General features: G+C 30.5%; 3 protein-coding genes across 4 annotated transcripts; 2 read left to right on the forward strand and 1 right to left on the reverse strand.

Annotated features, from left to right (window-relative positions):
* Window positions 1-830: 830 nt before the first annotated feature.
* On the forward strand, window positions 831-5,601 carry LOC101258710 (IQ domain-containing protein IQM3). The gene is made up of 9 exons (XM_004249394.5): window positions 831-1,265; window positions 1,349-1,463; window positions 2,717-2,782; window positions 2,877-2,965; window positions 3,666-3,753; window positions 3,973-4,119; window positions 4,222-4,314; window positions 4,669-4,770; window positions 4,895-5,601. Exons 1-9 carry the CDS (start codon window positions 1,018-1,020, stop codon window positions 5,345-5,347), a joined length of 1,401 nt encoding a protein of 466 aa, XP_004249442.1. The 5' UTR covers window positions 831-1,017; the 3' UTR covers window positions 5,348-5,601.
* A 419-nt stretch (window positions 5,602-6,020) lies between these two features.
* Window positions 6,021-10,828, forward strand: LOC101259007 (light-inducible protein CPRF2-like). 2 transcript variants are annotated; one of them, XM_019216046.3, is made up of 6 exons: window positions 6,021-6,396; window positions 8,956-9,039; window positions 9,175-9,252; window positions 9,639-9,704; window positions 9,784-9,849; window positions 9,929-10,828. In XM_019216046.3, exons 1-6 carry the CDS (start codon window positions 6,043-6,045, stop codon window positions 10,337-10,339), a joined length of 1,059 nt encoding a protein of 352 aa, XP_019071591.1. In that variant the 5' UTR covers window positions 6,021-6,042; the 3' UTR covers window positions 10,340-10,828. The 2 variants fall into 2 exon arrangements, with proteins under 2 accessions (XP_019071591.1, XP_019071590.1); XM_019216045.3 differs by having other exon boundaries at window positions 8,956-9,252.
* A 905-nt stretch (window positions 10,829-11,733) lies between these two features.
* Window positions 11,734-14,706, reverse strand: LOC101243945 (uncharacterized). Its single transcript, XM_004249734.4, has one exon. It carries the CDS (start codon window positions 14,476-14,478, stop codon window positions 13,732-13,734), a length of 747 nt encoding a protein of 248 aa, XP_004249782.2. The 5' UTR covers window positions 14,479-14,706; the 3' UTR covers window positions 11,734-13,731.
* Between the last annotated feature and the right edge of the window lie 4,223 nt (window positions 14,707-18,929).

An 18,929-nucleotide genomic window follows, 5' to 3' on the forward strand; every position in this document is an offset into this window, starting at 1 on the left:
GTTTGTGATTATAAAAAATAAATATTATTTTCACTTTATTTAAATTTTTTATAAGTTGAAGTTGTGTTAAGCTATACTTTGTGCATTTTTTCTAAATATAATTTATATTCTCCAAATTTTAAAAAGTAGCAAAATGATCTGATCTCATTAATTGATTTGAAACATATCACCAAATTTGCTTTAAGCGAGTAATATCTCAAAATCGACGACCACCTAATATTATTACAAATATATTTTCAATTTATTTGGATTTCTTAAAGTTAGAGTTGTGTTTCGTTGTAACTTTTATAAATAATATTTAGTTATTCTAATATACTTTTCTAAAAATATAAAATATGATTTAAACAATTTAAAATTTTTATAATCAAGTATCAAATTTCATTTAAGAAAAAAATTAAAATAAAAAAGTGAAATTTCATGATCAAACGAATTTTAGCTAGCATTTGGCCATACATTCCTAATATATTATTTGGATGAAATTTCACCTTGTGTTTGATCATAGTTTTGAAAAATATATATCATTTTTTTTAGAAAAATATAATTTATGCCCACAAGTTTTAGAAATTATAACAGCTAACCATAAATTCGTATTACAAGTCAATTGGATCTTCATTGCAACAAATAACAAGTAATATCCATGACATCAGAGAAATGTGATAATTTGGAGTAAGTGAAACAAACACCATCAATTCATCGTGAAGTAGATAAAATACAAGATTTTGTTATCTGAGCATCAGTCTTTTAAAAATTTCAAATAATGAAATTTGACCAAAATATTTAAAAAATTAATATTAAAAATTTATCAAATAACGACGAATTGTATTGAGAACGGTAGCCTTAATATCACTATCCAATCCAAACAGCTTTATACATGACAAATTATTGTTGTATTGTGCGTCTATTGAACTTTGCTCTTACTGCGCAAATTCCCAGCAACTCTGACCACAATTATTATAAATAACTCTTACTGGCCACTAGAAAAAAGCGTCCATTCATTTCAAAATTCTACATTTTCCGATGGAATTCGAAACTCACGTGCCGTCCTGTTTTGACCTTACTTCCCAGTCTCCGATTAACTCCTTTTTAGACACGAATTTCACTAATGGCCGGGAATGTCAGTGGTCTGACTCTGCCGGAGATGTGATTCCGGCGGATACGCCGACGAAACTTCATGCGAAAGCAGCAAAGACAGTTCAGAAGGTTTACCGGAGTTACCGTACCCGGCGTATGTTAGCGGATTCTGCTTTGGTGGCTGAAGAGCTCTGGTTTGTTGTTATCTCTTTAATTAGGAATTTTAGTGTTGTTATGAAATTGTTGTTAATGTTGTTATTTTGTGGTGATTTTGAAGGTGGCAAGCCTTAGATTATGCTCGATTGAATCACAGTACGATTTCTTTCTTCAATGTTCCTCAACCGGAGACGGCGGTTTCACGGTGGAATCGTATAACTATAAATGCTTCTAAGGTAGCCTCACTATTTTAATTTCTAAGATAAAAGCATATATTTACTAAATTGGGAGTACTTTTGGGATTTGTGGTTCAAAACACTCTCTAAGGTAAAGGAGAAATTTTAAAGTTCAATTTATTTTTAATCATAGTTGTTGACGATCATGAGCTCCGGAGGCAGAGCTATGGTGGTGTGGCGTAAATTACACTATATTTGAAAGCCTTTAAAATCATAGACGTGTAGCATAGTGACAAGGTATGCTCATAACTGACATGACGCCCAGGTTCAAATCCATGTAGAGTAACTGCACACACAAAGGCGAAGCCACGATTAAGAGCTTAGAGGTTCTTGAAGAGATCGTGGTTAGGATTAAGGTGGGTTCGGATCTACAACTCTAGTGTTTCCCAGTCACTTCTTTATCATTAAATCGGGTTCATAAGTTAATATACATATATATTTATTTAATTTTCTAGTAAAAATACTGGCTGTACGACTACTGAATTCGTCTGAATCCACGAGCCCCTACCTTGCTCCGCCTGTGGTGCACACAAGAAGTGGGAAGGATGACTCCTCTACCAAAGTAAAAAAAATTAAAAAATCATTATAACTTTTTTCAGACGGATTAAAAAGTAAAGTGTGTCATGTAGATTGGTTCTAAGGGTAGTAAAATTTTCTCTCATTATTAGAACAAAAAAAGAAAAGGTGTGCAGTAATGGCCTACACTTAACATGGAACAACCTCTACTTTAGCTATTGAATGATTGAATTGTGACAAGTTTGGATTTATTAATTGGAATATTGGGTGAGTCACTAAACAGTCATGACCCAATCTACAGTTCTTGACACCCAAAAAAAAACCCAAAGAGGGGTCTTTTCTACAAAAAATGGAGTGGTTAAAATTACTGAAAGAGAAATATGCACTACAAGCCAAATCCAGAAAGAGAAAGGAAATGTTTTTAAAAATAATTGAATAGTGAGAAAGTGATGCACACCAAATCAAATAAAAAAGATATTCTTCTCTTTATAGATAAAAATATAAAATTTGTGATCAGCGTAGCTAGAAGAATATTAGCATGTAAAAAGTTGATGGTGACAAACAACAACTTCTCAGTTCCAATCAAGTCGAGGTCGTCTACATGAATCCCCCTTTCATTTAAGCTAATTTCGTCGCCTCATGTAAAAAGCTAATCAATTTTAATTTTTGTTTGACAATTTTCTTAGCTCAAGTTAGTTAAAACTTTTTAAGGTTAATTCTATATACGTTTTGTCCAGGTTGGTAAGGGATTGTCTAGAGATGGAAAAGCCCAGAAACTAGCTTTTCAGCACTGGATTGAGGCAGTGAGTCACTTCCCACTGCTACTTTAATTGAATGTGCCCCATTAACATCTTTGATGCTTGTATTTTTCTGACCTTAGTTTTGTGGTAACTGTAGATTGATCCACGCCACCGTTATGGGCATAATTTGCACACGTACTATCAAGAATGGTGTAAAACTGATGCTGGTCAGCCATTTTTCTATTGGTAAGAAAGCTGAATGCTGGAATTGGTACATCACAAAATCTGTATGGTATATATTGAGGTGGTAAATAATGGGGGATGACAGCTCTATCCCATAATTTTTGGGTTGAAACCTCATTTTTGTGTTCTTTTTTACTGCTTCTGGTTTTTCCTGGCTTTGCTTTTTAGGATCCGTTGCAATTTTTTGCGTTTTTCTTAATGGTGGAATTCATGACTAGTGACGATCATTACAAAGGGCGATGTGCTAATTCTTGGAGAGAAATATCGATATATTGCTTATGTAGCTTTCCCTTTATACTTGATTAATAAGGTTCTAGAAAGAATTGCTAAAGAGAAACACTCCAGAAATTGATATATAGTCCTACTAAAATGAATAATATTAAAATATTAGTGGAACAGTTTGTTTTTGATTTGCATTCGCGTCAATAAGATATAATCTACATAAATGCAAATGTATTTCGATATTAGTGGTAATTCCATGTATTACTGATCTAATATGTAGAGGAAGTTGAGACATTAATTTACTGCTTGGGCTGTGTTGACTAATCTTGTGCTACTTCAGTATGAAATCTAGAACACTGCGCGTTGTTGAGTTCTGTTTTCATTTGACTGCAGTTTTTGTTTATATGGATAAGGCAACATGATTTAAGAAGTTACTTGTAAGAAAAAATCAGCAGTAACTTATTTTCCGGAACATGTGCAGGTTGGATCTTGGAGATGGCAAAAAGGTTGAGCTCAAAGAATGTCCGAGATCTAAGCTTCAGAAACAAAGTATCAAGTATCTTGGACCTGTATGTGCTAACTCTTTTGTTACTTATTGCAATGCAAATCACAATGTTTAGCATCAGCATACAAAATGACTTCTCATATCTATGCGCTGATGTTGGTTTGTCTTTAGTGATACATGTGATTTGCTCTATCGTATACCATGTGATATTAATTTTACTTCTATTGCATTGATTGATATAGTCATGCAGCTCCTAATTGCTCTGTTATCTTTCTGTTATCAGCAAGAGAGAGAACATTATGAATATGTAGTGGCTGAAGGGAAAATACTTCATAACCTCACTGGAAATCATCTTGATACAACCAATGGGTTACCAGGGGCAAAGTGGATTTTTGTAATGAGCACCTCAAAGAGACTGTATGCTGGAGAGGTGAGTGGTAAACATTACTACATAAATGCTCTAATGATGATTATCCTGCAAATTGGTTTTCCTCTGTTAACGCAGAAGTTTTGTTATTCTTATGCCTTTCAGAAGAAGAAAGGAATATTTCATCATTCCAGCTTTCTTGCTGGTGGGGCTACTTTAGCTGCTGGAAGACTAGTGGTAAAGGATGGGATACTTAAGGTAAGTATCTGTTACATCGTTTTACTATCTTTAGATTGCATATGCCTGACTTTGAAACTATGTCGAGATCTAAATGCAGGAGTCATTTATTCTCAGCTTTATGAAACACTAGTTATGTCTATGGAGTTGAAAAACACTTTCTGCTCCACATTAATTTACATATAGTGAATAAAAAGCTCTATGAAGAGAAAGTTGCCATCCTTTTTGTTTCCATAGATTTTCTCAAGCCTTATTGTTCTGATGTTATTTTTGCACATGGAATATGGACAATTCCACCTGAATCATAAGCGTGTAGCTTGAAAGCCACTGTTTAGGTTGCACACTGCTGTGCTCTGACATTTTATTTTTTTTCAGTCTATTTCAGCATATAGTGGGCATTATCGGCCAACTGATGATAGCCTCAACAGCTTCTTATCATTTCTGAAGGAAAATGGAGTCAACCTGGATGAGGCTGAGGTTAGTGATTTCTGTGTCTTTTGTTCGTCCAGATTACTTTCTTACTGCTATAGTCTATGAATAATTGTGATTAGTTATCCCATTCTAAATTGAGTTAATACTCGTCCATTTTATCTATTATCAGATAAAAAAGCCAAGAGATGATGATGAGAGCTATGAAGAGGGAAAGTCATCTGAGAGTAACTCTGCGTCTGATCTTTCAACTATATCAGAATCCCTTCAAATTGATTTACCGAAGGAAGAGGAAAAAGACTTGTCAGGATTAGTGATAAATCCACAAGCTGAAAAGGCAAGTAACAACTATAAGAGAACACTCTCGGGTGGTCTTGAGAGCCCGAGAGCTGAGGTGCCAAAAACTGCAATACTGCAAAGGATTAATTCAAAGAAGTTATCAAAGTCATATCAATTGGGTCATCAACTCTCCCTGGCATGGTCAACAGGTGCAGGTCCGAGAATTGGATGCATTAACGACTACCCGGTTGAACTAAGAGAGCAGGCCTTAGAACTGACACACCTCTCACCAAGACCTCGTTCTGCATCATCAACTCCTAGGCCGATTGCTGCAATGGTATTGTAATGCAATGCACTTCCTGAAAAGCCTTTCGATCTTTTCTGCAAACAAGCTGTAGTGTTCATTTTGGTCTGCTGTTTTCCAACCTGTTGTTAGTTCACCTTTTTACTAGCAAGAATGTAGTAGGACCTCTTGTTCTCATTGTTAGGATTTAGTAGTAAGAATGTAGCATGTGCAAGTTAAAACATATGTTCTAGCTGGAATGCTGTCATATCTATGTTGAGAAGAGGGTAATAAGAAAGGGTATATATTTCAATGTGCTTTTAATCTTCTCAGATATCATAAGAAGAAAGAAAACAAATTGCCATGTCTCGTAACTTTATTTTAAACGTTAATTGCTTGAGTTACTCGTAAGTTATTTGTTGAATTACTTGCAAGTTATCTGCTTGCTCAAACTACAAAACAAAATAGCTCAGGCCAGAATTGGTACTCGAATACGCAAATAGCTGGATCTCAATGTATCTGGACAACAAAGTTATTTGATATTTTCAACTCATTCTCACCACCATATTGTGATGTTTCTTTTTTCTATTCAATGTTTAAACTCCGTATAAAAGTTTCGATTAAATTTGAAATATGTATTACAAAATTTAATTAAAAATAATGTTTTTAATAAAAAAATTTATACATTTAAAATTTAAACTCGAAACGGGTATTAAAAACTAATAGACGTTCGTGATGGTTAAAATATCAAAATAAAAATGCCATCCTATAACGGTCTACAGGAAGCACCTGTCATGTCCAGATACAGTGCTTCAAAATTTTCAGATTGGTGTCCCAGTGATCTGGCGGGACACGTGTCTCTTCCTCATCCATTTCCCCCCCTTATTTTTATGCTCTCTGTTTTCTCCTTTTCCCTCAACACTCTCTTCTCCATGAACTCCGACGTTACATGGCAAACACCTCCGTCATGCACGGCGGTCGAAGAATTTTCCGGCGAACCGGCAGAATTCGAGTTCGAAGCAGCGGAGGCATTAGCTTGTTTGTCGCATCCGGTGGATGAAGACGGTGCATCCGGTGAAACTGAACTCTGCGTAGACGCCGTCACCGATCGGGTATCCTATTAATTTTCTCACTGATACTAACAGTATATAACTTTGCCTATTAATTTTGCTTCAACGTCCGTGCTCAGCAGTTGAGGTACGAGCTCTGGACATCTGTAATTATGGCTGTTATACAATTTTAGGGTGTGTTGGGCACCAAGGAAAACAATTTTTAAAAATTAGTTGAGTTTCTTACTCATCTCCTCTTTTAATTATTTGATCTAAAAATATCTCATTTCTTTTTCAAGAGAGAAGTATTAAATTCGGCGTGATTCCTCAAATTATTGATAGCCTTAAAAATAGATTTTATTTAACTAATTAAATTTAAATATAGTTTTCGATCTTTCAGCATGACTAAAGTCTTAAAGATTGAAGATATACATAACGCAGAAGTTAGCGAAGCAAACTCGAAAGATTCTTATTTAAGAAAATAAATAAGAAATATATCAAAAGACATAAAAATTTAATGTTGTTAGATTAATCAGACATATATACTAGGAAGTTTACATAAATTCACACAAGTGATAACATAGACTACCTTATGAACGATGATTAGCTTCAAAGTCCTTAAGAATACACTGTGAATATTAATTAGGTTAAAAGGAACAAATTTATATTTATATAGTTTTAAATCTTATTCTATGAGAAAAATACTAGTCAATCTAAAACTTTTACTTAAACGGTAAATGGTAAAAAATTCAAGGCAATTAATACCCAATAAATCTTCTCTTGGCCTAAATTTCTGACAAAATAAATTTGTCCACCTTCTTCACAGTTTGCTTTTTCTCTTCCATCAAATTTATCTCTAACAAAAATCTCCATTACCGTAAGAAAATGTTGCTGCTAGAACTACACCTGTCAAGACGAACACCTTTTTCTAATCTGGTTCAATCATTGATTATCGAACCATTGAACATGACTCCATCATTTAACATAACTCTGATATCATTTGTAAACAGGTGTAACGCAAAAGCTACCAAAACAAACCTCGAAAGGCCATAAGTAAGAAGATAAATGAGAAACACACCAAAATATAGATTTAATGTTGTTCGGTCAATTGACCGAAGGAGATGTACAATCCACTATAAATATGAAAGTATATAAATATGAAAGTATAAATATAGAGAGAACATGTGAGTTTTACACAAATGGTAACGAATTAAACGTGTGTTCCACAAATTTTTCTCCTAAACAAAACTTTCAAAGTCGTTAAGACTACATTGTGAATTTTAATTATGTTAGAAGAAACAAACCTAAACCTTTTCCTAAAAAGAAAAATATATATATGGTAAAAAATTCAAGGTAAATAAAACCCAATATGAAAGTACATTTCTAATGGCATAATACATAAATGTGTCATTTAACTTGACTTCAAATTGCATATATGCCCTTCAACTTTGGATGTGCACATATTGTGCCGTGTAGGACTCATGTATTTATTTACTTAAAAGTTGGATAGTTAAAGTATCTCTTTTTGCATTATGAAAGTTGGAGGTTAAAGTTAAAATTTAAAACCAAAGTTTAGGATCTGTATTATGCATTTCTAAATTCTCTTTATTTTTTTAACACTTTTTTTTTGGTTGAGACTCTTTAATACTCCTAGACTATGTAGCAAATCAGGATGTATCCAAGTCAAATTAATCATCTAAAATGGTGTTTTAGAAATAAAATCAATAATTTGCTGTTCGTTTTCAAAACTTCTCTTTTTTCAAATAAAGATATTGTGTCATTTCTTTTTGAAGTCGATTCTTTTTCTAAGGAGAGAGATAAACATTTTTTATTAGAAAATGTTTATACTACATTGAGAAAATACAAATATTTTCTATTTTATTAGGAAAAAGAATTGGTTATCAAAATGAAATTAATGGATAAAACTATTAAGTAGAGCATTTTTTTTTGTTCAACGGAAGGCTACGAGTGAGGTGGATCTTAGGATGGACATGAGACAATTAATATGAAACGTAGTTTTCTTATTTCAAAATCTGTCATTAAAAAACTTTTAAAAATGTTTTCCTCCATACCAAACACACCACAACACTGTGATCCCCTTATGGGACGAGTCGAGTTAATTGAATTGAGAATTATCAGGAGAGGGGAAAAAGGAACACGAAACCACTCTCAATGGGTATTGTCTCTTTATGATCTCTAGGAAATGGACTCAACATATATAACAATTAGTTTCTTTATCATTTTTAGTTACTTAAGGGCGTACATTGTGAATTCTTTTGTTTCTTAGTTTAAGATATGACAGTCCGAGCTGAATTACTCTATTGCGGGTTTTCTCGGAATGTCTAGGAGGCACAGGTCAGTTTCCTCATTTGCTTTTTGATATGGACTTAATTTAGCTATTGACAGGAATTAATTTAACTTTCATTTACATATGTTCGTGTGTGCATCTTTTGGCGTAACTGGTTATTACCTTACCTCAGGACCAAATTGGTTATTGGGCAGTACTGCAAGTATTAGTAACAGGTGCCCCTGAAGCCATTCCTGTCAAAGTAGATATGATTTCTTTCGTAATTTATTGCCCGGTCTTTTGATAGAATTCCACGATTCTCTTGTTCATAACAGGAGCAACGAATAGACGTGAAGTTTGAAGATGAGAAAGAAGTAGCTACTCAGACTGGATATGAATCTGAACTCAAAACAAGCCTTGTATGTGATTTAAATTATCCACCACCAGTTACCAGAACATCGAGGCGTGAATTGACAGAGTTGCTAAAGATTTACAATTTCTTGTACTTTAATTTCATAGAATTTTTTTTACTGAAAGTATGTTCGCTCGTTAAGGCAGAGAAGGAAGAACGAAGGATGCGCCGTGTATTAGCTAACAGAGAATCTGCCAAGCGGACAATTCGTCGAAGACAGGTATGCTGGAATGCTCAACCACTTATCGAAGATTCCTTTTCATGGGTCTTAAGTATGTAGAAATTCTTTTGATTCCTTTTCATGGGTCTTAAGTATGTAGAAATTCTTTTTCATACTGATGAACATGTTATTAAGAATAGCAATTCGAATGAGTAGTACCAAAATGCTGGACTGGGAAAGTACTCCCGCTTTGTTCCTCGATCACGGTTGTACGTAGATGACAAATGGCGTATGTATATCCTCTATGATTGGTAACATTAACTGTAAACTGAGGTTATCATCGGGTGCAAACAAAAGTTTATTTTACAATGCAACAAAAATATACCCAGTGAAATCTCACTAACAGACCGTAGCATGTCAAAAATCTGACAGTTTTTCCTTAAAAGGCAATGCGAGAGGAAATGAGAAGAAAAGCAGATGATCTCGCACTGGAGAATGAAAATTTGAAGAAGGTACGTGCGATATCTTTACTCATATATTTATGCAATAATCTTTTCCATCTTTCTGCTGAGTGTCATTTCTGACGAATAGATTAAAGAACTTGCTGCTGCGGAATACAATTTCTTGAAGAACAAAAACGATAACTTGAGAATGCAGGTTAACTTTGGACTTTGCGCGTTACATGTTTGACATGGACAAAATTATGTATGCGTAAGATCGACTTGATTCATTGCAGATAGCTAAAAATGTGAAGGCTGAAGTAGAGGAAACATATGATGATTCCAAGTCTCCTCTCGTGGAAACTCATACTTCAACCACATCCACAACTTCCTTATATAACCAAATGCCTCTCATTTTGTCTTCCGCCCTCCCGTGTTTTGATGGTCTCTTATTACAACGCGGTGGTATGCATCATATTTCTAGCATTACACCACCGGTGCTTACCTCCCCCGGAGAAGGAACAACACCATCCGACAAATTAGAAAGCTCCGTGATGGTGATGATGAACAACAACGTCCCAGGAGGTACTCCTCTATATATAGTTCCCTTTCCTTGGCAGATGCAAAGTTATCCTTTTCATTCGTCGACAACCTCATATCCCGACGACGATAAACATAAGAATTCAACTCCTATACATGAAAGTTGAAACAAAAACTCCTCATTCAATAGATACTATGCCTACTCACTTCCTTCACAACATTGACAAGGTCAAACAACTAGCAGGGTTTCGTTCAACTTCAAGCCCTTTCGTATTACCACAAGCTATTGCTACACAAAATGAGATTATTCAACAAATTATGTTATGTACACCTGATTTCAAATCTGATGTTGGGCGCGTAGCAAGAGCCTCTGCAGATGATGCATTGTTAGAACATAGAACATGTAACTCGGAAGTTGAAGATGCTTATGAAATGAAAATACGTGTTTTGTTATCAGTTCGATTTCTTGCCAAGGACAAGATGAGAGTTGCAATTTTGAGTTTGGTATCAACAAGGTGTTACGGGATCCCACTTATTCGGTCGATTTTTATATCTTTTCGTTCGTTGTGAAATTTCTTTTTGGTTAATCGATGTGTGAAATTCTATATGTTTTTATATTTAGACCATCTTTGAATGGAATATATATCTTTACATTAGCACTAAAGATAGTCAAATCTTTACTGCTAATGTAAAGATCTGACTATCTTAATCTCATTACGTATAATTTTTGTATCCTACCTAATACTTGCATTAATTAACGGGACACGACATCTTTTTATTACAATAAAAAGTAAAATTTGAATCAATATTCATTGCACATCTTGTCGCTACATCAAATGATTTGTAAATCGAAATATTATGTCTTTATCTAGTGAACAAAGTCCATTGATTGGTTTAATTATTTGGTTGAATTTAATTATTTCTATATAAGGATAGTATTGAATATGATAAATTAATAATATTGATATAAGATTATATTTGTTCAAGATATTTTTTTTATGTATTATTTAATTGGGTGTATTAAAAATAATATAATTATTACATAATTTTCTATAAAAGATATTTTTTACAAATACGGAGAGGATGTCAAATACGTTGTGAATTTTCTTTCGAGGATTTTTAATTAACCATGTCAATACATGCACTAACTTTCATGCATTGCTGATTTTTTTTTTATTAGTTATATGTAGCATAATATCAAATAAAAAGATCACTCGGTAGGACGATTAGAAAAAATAATATATATATATATATATATATATATATATATATATATATATATATTAACTTTAATTTATATGGTACACTTTTTCAATTTTGCATAACCAATGAAACATAAGTTATGCATATACTATATTTGACATTATGCTATGTACAAAAATACATAGGAAATTATAATAGCAATGTAAGATTTTAATACATGCATTAGTTTATTAAACATGCAATGTTTTTCAAAAAAAATTCTGTATCCTTTATTTGCAGAAGATATATTTTGTAAACAAATAATTTTGCTTCAAAAATTATGTCATGACATTTTCAATAGATCAAATCACATACTATATAAAAATAATATTAGCATAACTAATATTAATATATTATATTCAATATAATTTATACATATTATTAAACGATCCCTAATATATAATTATTGAATTACTTTTCCCAATATCACTTACTAGACGATCACTAAATATTTAACTCATTTTAAAAAATGACAAAAAATGATTCAGGTAGATTTAAAATAACCTAAATATATTTATAAGTAATATATTCATCTTTACTCTTTTCTGCCCTTTTGTCTATTCGGTTCTCTTATTAACTTTTCAAGGAGTCAACAAATATTAATCAAATTGAAATTTGTGAAGCTGTTTTCTTGATTATATATTTGGTTTGTTTGATTTTTTATAGTGAATAAATTAATTTAAAAGTTTATTAAGAAATATTATTCCAAATACCTCTTTGCTAATTTTTTTATTTAATAAAGTATTAGAGTTAGATTTATCCATAAAAAAAAGCATTAAGATAATTTATCTTTGAAGTTTTTTTTGTTATTGTTTCTCCTCTTTTTGATTTACTTTTGCTGTTTGATGAATTCTCTTGAGATATAATTTTTTTCTATTTTGTAATTTTGGTCAATTTTGATGTTTAAGGTAATTGATTTTCAATAAAATTAGTAGCTTATAAAATTAAATTTGAATCAAAACTTTTACATACATACATAAAATAATGAATTTAACTTCACATAGTAATTATTATTATTTATAGAAGTAAGAAGTAATTCTAGAAAATTAGAATTCAGTCATTTATTTGCACTACATTCTCTTGGATGTTATTATAAAAATTTTATTTATTAATATAAAAATTTGAGTTGTCTATTTAAAGTTATAAAATATTTGTAGTAATATATATATATATATATAAATTTTATATCTTTCTTACTATCTTCAATATTGTTTTGAGTTAGACAGAAATTACAGAAGTTATAATTAAATATTTCTTTTGAGCCTCAAAATATCAGGGGCTTAATGAAAACGCGATACTAGCCTGATCCTTGAGTTATTTCTAATTTAATGCAACTTTTGGAGCTGCAAATTTTCGAATTTGGTTATTATCATTTAAAAAATAATAATTTTAGTTAGATTAAACATTAAAACTCACCAAATATTTGACTGAACAAAAACGTAGTAGCATTTGAAAAACTCAAAAAAAAAAAAGAAGTTAAAATTACTCCAAAATATATTTAAGGCATTGTTTTATATACACTTGCTCTCATTAGAACTCATTTTTGTCCTTATAAACTATTAATATGTACCTTGAGGCTGGGGTTGTTCGAGTCGGCATTTGCATAAAATTTAAAAATTCAAGTTCAAGTTCAATATTTCGTCACATTGAGTTTATTTAGTGTGTTTTTAGTCTTTTGTATGGATTTTTGAGCTAGAACGAATTTCACAATATTCAAGTTTAAGTTCAAAATCTCGTCACATGGAGTTTATTTAGTGTGTTTTTAGTCTTCTATATGGTTTTTTGAGCTAGAACGAATTTCGCAATCTCAACGACACAACGTCAAGGAAGCTAGAGCAAATTTCACAAGTTCAACTATATTTACTACTTTTATATCGAACAATACAAAAACATACATCTGAAATACTTTTTTCGTTGTATATATAATCAATCACAATCATTCTACATTCACGTTTACTCAACTTATGTACCTATTTTCTCACACTAAACTTAATAAACCACTGATAAAATAGACCATAGTGATATAGCTGAGCTAATTCAACGTGAAATCTCCTTAGCAAAGAGAGAGCATTTTTCTAATATAATCGACTACAAACAGTACATTGCAGCTACTTAAACTTCAAAATAAATTTAATATCTAGCATTACTCCAACCTGGAATAAAATAAATAAATCAAAGAAAAAATAAAAAAAATATCAGCCCAACTTCAACTAAAGCTTATTAAACATGCATATGTACAAGCTTTTTCCTAAATTAGCCAACCCATCGTATTACCTATCTCGATATATAGCGATTTCATAATCATAAAAAAGTTAAATCATTTTTTTTTTCGAAAAACAACTTCAGTATCCAACCCGAACCCGTCAACGGTTTGAGTACGAACTAACTCAGACCGCTTAAAAAGTTTCTTCAACGGTTCAACACTAAACAAATCATTCGCCGAATACTTATCCCCTCGTCTAGATAACGACACGTGTAACACACAAACCCCGCCGGACTTTAACGTCCGTTCAATCTCCGATACAAATTTCACCGGAAAAAGTGCGTGATCAAACACGTTAGAAAATTCCAGATCAAACGTCCGATCATCGAACGGTTGATTATGAAAATCTCCCTTCATCACCAATGGCGGGTACGGTACCAGATCCATTCCGATTGAATCCGAAACTCCGATTCGTTTCAATGCTTCCACTTCCTGACCCATTCGAGCGCCAATACAGAGTACCTTCGATGAATCTGAGAGAAAATTTTCATTTTTTAGATCGGTGAAGAATTTCGAAAAAACTTGAATTTTCCGATCCCAATCTCGAGTCATCCAAATTTTTCTGAGTTTGGGATTCAGAGTTTTGTTTAGCTGCTTTTGTAGGTAGGTATCGTATGTGGTGTATCCGGGTCGGATTTTGAGATTTGAATCCGAATACGATGTGGTGGTGGTGGTAGTTGTAACGACGGAGGACGATGAATTCCAATTAGAGAGAAAAAGGAGGATTGGTATTGTTATGAGAATAACGAAAAATATATATTTCGATATCATCATTGGTGACGATACATTAATTTCTTTCATCTTTTACGATCAATGATCACTTCCAAGAATTTGGAAACTTCAGAATTAGTAAGAATGGGAAATCATAAGTCAAATAAATAAAAGACATACATGCATGCAAAGAGTGAATGAAAATCTATTATAATAAATGGAATTAAATGCATCGATAGAAAGAGTTTTTATGTTGAAACTTTTAGAGAAAAAAAAAGAATGAAGTAAATGATAAAAATGGAATTAAATGCATCGATAGAAGAGTTTTTACATTGAAATTTTTCAGAGAGAAAAAAGAATGAAGTTAATGATAAATGTATGTATATAATTTAGTTTTTTTTAAAAAAAATAACTTTTTATGTATATATTTAAACTAATTCAAAGTCGCGTAAATACGTAAAGAAATAAATAAAGCTTAAATAAAAGTTATTTAAAATATTTAAATAAAGATAATAAACTTTAAAATCTAACTGTATAGTATATAGATAAGGCAGATAATTAGGGCACAATTACATTAGAATAAATTGAGCAAGTGAATTATTATTGTTATTATTTGAGTAAAATTATCACTAGGCAAAGCTTTTAGCGGCCTTTTAAAAATTAACTACTATTTATTCATAATTTTTTATGATAATTTTACCTTTTGTCCTCCTTAGTTGGAAGTGACTTGGACGCTAATAATGACACAAAATTATCATAATCAACTTTATATTTTTTTGTTAGAGTATTATTTATATTGGTATGTTTGAATTTAGCTTCTTATTCGGTGTTGACATTTTCAATAAGATTTATAAAATATATGATAAATGTTTAATCGATAGAATACTAAATTTTGGGTCAATGAAAATTGTTGTGTTTTTCAAATTATCAAAAAAAAATAATTTTCCCTATCTATAACATACTTTCTATCCTACTCAAATTCACGTATTTGTCGAACTGAATGTATTATTTTTAATTATTCAATACAAATTATATATTATTAAATTTGTTAAACATGACAATTTTTTTTAAAAAAATATTATTTAGGAATTACTGAACAATATATTTGCATTTTTTCTTTTGTGTACTAATGTTTTGGAATAAAAATAATAGCGTGGGATTCAAATGGATTATTACTCTCTCTTTTTCATGAATCAAATTATCTTCATATAAATTAGCTAGAATATAAGGATTATTCCCTTCTATATTCGATTCAATATATCTTTCGGCTATTCAGAAAGTAACAAAAATAAAATACGCTCAAATTGTGAATCTTTGAAAGCAACTTTTTATCGATATTTACTATAAGTTACTTGAGGATTTTTTGGGTGATTAGTATGAAAACTCGCAGAATCCTGCAAATTTTTATAGGGCAACTTTCACATAGCAAACAAAAAATTCATATTTGTATGCTATAGTAAAGTTTGCATAATTGCGCTCCATAGCAAACATAAAAACTATATAATTCGCTATACATATACAATTGTATAATTCGCTGGCATATTTCGCTGCAATTGTATAATTCACCATCCTATTTCACTGCAATTGTATAATGCACAATTGTATAATTCGCTACCTATGTATATTGCATAATTATAAGTGTATAGCAAGAAGATATATGTTTGTCTCTCGCTTTATACAAAAACAGAAATACAATATATGCACTTCTGTTGTATAAAGCTAGAGAAAGTTGTATTTCACTGCAATTGTATAATTCACAATTGTATAATTCATTGGCCTTTTTCTCTGCAATATTTGGACAAAATTTGCATTTGTCTACAATTTAATTGAAGTAAAATGTTTGTAAATTGTATAATTAAGTGTATAACACGAAGATATATGTTTTTGCATGTGTATATACAATTTTCTCTCGCTTTCTACAAAACAGAAACAGAATTTATACACTTCTGTGTATAAAGCGAGAGAGGCGAACAGAGAGAGAGTGGCGAGCGAGAATGGGAGAGTAGCGAGCGAGATTTTTGGGAGAGAGGCGCCTGGCAAACTTGGACTAACGTTTGCTATGGAGCACAATTAAATCAAACCCTAGCTACACCATTTATTTTAGGTTATTAATTTGCTATCATATACAATTTTTCCATTTTTATACTATTTTCCAAAAAAATTCTCATGTAATTCACAATTTTCTTATAGTAATTACGGTACCTTTTCTTTCTTTTCTTTCGAAAGAAAGGTAAATATATGACAGGTTTACAATATGATTAGGACTAATAAATAAGACAAACATATATATATATATATATATATAAAATGTTTTATATGAAGAAAAAAAAAATTGATCATGAAAAATATCTAAATGTAGGGCAGATCATGAAAGTTGAGTGAGTGATTATTGGCCATTTTTTTTTAAAGAAGGTATATATTGAAATCAAATAAAATGAAAACAAATATATTTTGTTTTTGTACCATTTGATTTACTATATTATTGACTTTTTCAACTTTATTCACATGCTAAATTAAAATGAAGATCTTATATGCTATAATTCACATATTATTAAATGCCTATATAAGAATGTGCCGACATGTCCTCGTGCGTGTTTCATCCGGTCGAATTCAATTGAAAAATATTATTTTTATTTTTCTTAAGAAAAATTAAAAATTTATATACACTTTACTTTTCTCGAATTTCATTCGTGAAATTATATATTTTATTAATATTTTATCTAAATATATAGTTATAATTATCTTACTACGTTCTCTACCTTCCCTCTCATATTGTATGATCATTGTGTTTATAACCCTTCAAATAAGGTGCCAATGAAATAACGACAAGTGTATATATAAATATATATATATATATATATATATATATATATATATATATATATATATATATATATATATATATATATATATATAAAATTATTTTTCTTCAGCAAAAAATAATAATGTAAAGTTTTATGTATAGTGGTTGTGTGACCTTGGTGCAATATAAATATTAAATCAATCTCATTCATCAAATAAAAAATTAAAACATATAATAAGTTATATATGTCCCGATTGGTCAAAATCCAATCAACAATAAATTCCAACATTATCAAACATCATAATTAATCATATAATTTAACGTCCATATAAAATGTCATTTATCACATTATAGAAATGATAAATCGCGAGCAGGTGAGTATTCAGGTCAAGAGATTTTAGATAAAAAAAAAAATAATATTTATATATAATTAAAATTATTTTTTATATATACTAAAATATATTCAATTTTTTCATATATTTATTTAAATTTTTGATTTCATCACCATTCGAATTTGTCTCATCATGACGCTGAGATTTCTCTTTCATTCTTGACTAATGGCCAAAAGAAGAAACTTGTAATTAAATAAAAGCTACTTGTACATTAATTAATTAGCATATAGTACATGTTATGGTGCTGTAATGTACTTAAATATGCTTGTGATATGACACCAACTTCTTTAATTAAATAAAATATAATTAATTTTAACCATCAAAAGAAAGAAGTAAAAATAATTATTAAAAAAAAAAATAATGCACGCTTCTTGACAAGTAAGTTTCCACCTAACAATCTCAACTGTCCTAACTTCTACCTATTTTCAAATTTTACTTGGAGTAATTTTTAAACAATATTATGAGTTGCGGTGAAATTAGAATTTTAATTATAAATATAATAACTTTGATTAAAAATTTTAATTATATTCGAGCTAACAAATAAAAAATATGTCTAATGTATTACAACTTTTTGAGTTTCATAGCTATTATAATTATTTATTATTTGTATATGTGAGTTGCTACTTAAATTATTCTCGAATATTTATCATAATTTATCTCAATTATTAGTTATTTATATTTTCTGTAAGTTATTACAATGATAGAAAAAATGAACTATTGACAATGGAGACATGCTTTTTAATAAATATTCAGTGATGGTTTAGATTGAAAATTATTTTTTTATATATGAGTTGCTATTTAAATTATTATCAAATATTTATTAAAATTTATCTCAATTATTAGTTATTTATTTTTGGATTAATGTACAAGTACCTCCTCAACCTGTGCCCGAAATTCTAGAGACACACTTATATTATACTAAGATCCTATTACTCTTGAACTTATTTTATAAGTAATTTTCTATCCCTTTTCGACTTACGTGACACCAGCTTGAAGAAAAAAGTCAATCAGCATTGGAACCAGAAAATAGTATCACGTAGGTCAAAAGGGGATAGAAAAGTATTAATAAAATACGTTCAAGGGAATAATAGAATATTAATATAATATAAGTGTGTCTCTGAAATTTCGAACATAAGTTGAAATGTGCATTATCCCTTTATTTTTTCTATAAATTATTACAATGATAGAAAAAATGAACTATTGACAGTGGAGACATGCTTATTCATAAATATTCAGTGATAATTCAAATTGAAAATTAACTCACCTAATAATTTAAATAAAAAAAATACTATTAAGTATGTCTTTTTGTCCTTTCACTCTTTATACTAAAATTTTACTTACTCTAT

The sequence above is a fragment of the Solanum lycopersicum genome, chromosome 10, assembly GCF_036512215.1.
Source record: "Solanum lycopersicum chromosome 10, SLM_r2.1".
Classification (NCBI taxonomy): domain Eukaryota; kingdom Viridiplantae; phylum Streptophyta; class Magnoliopsida; order Solanales; family Solanaceae; genus Solanum; species Solanum lycopersicum.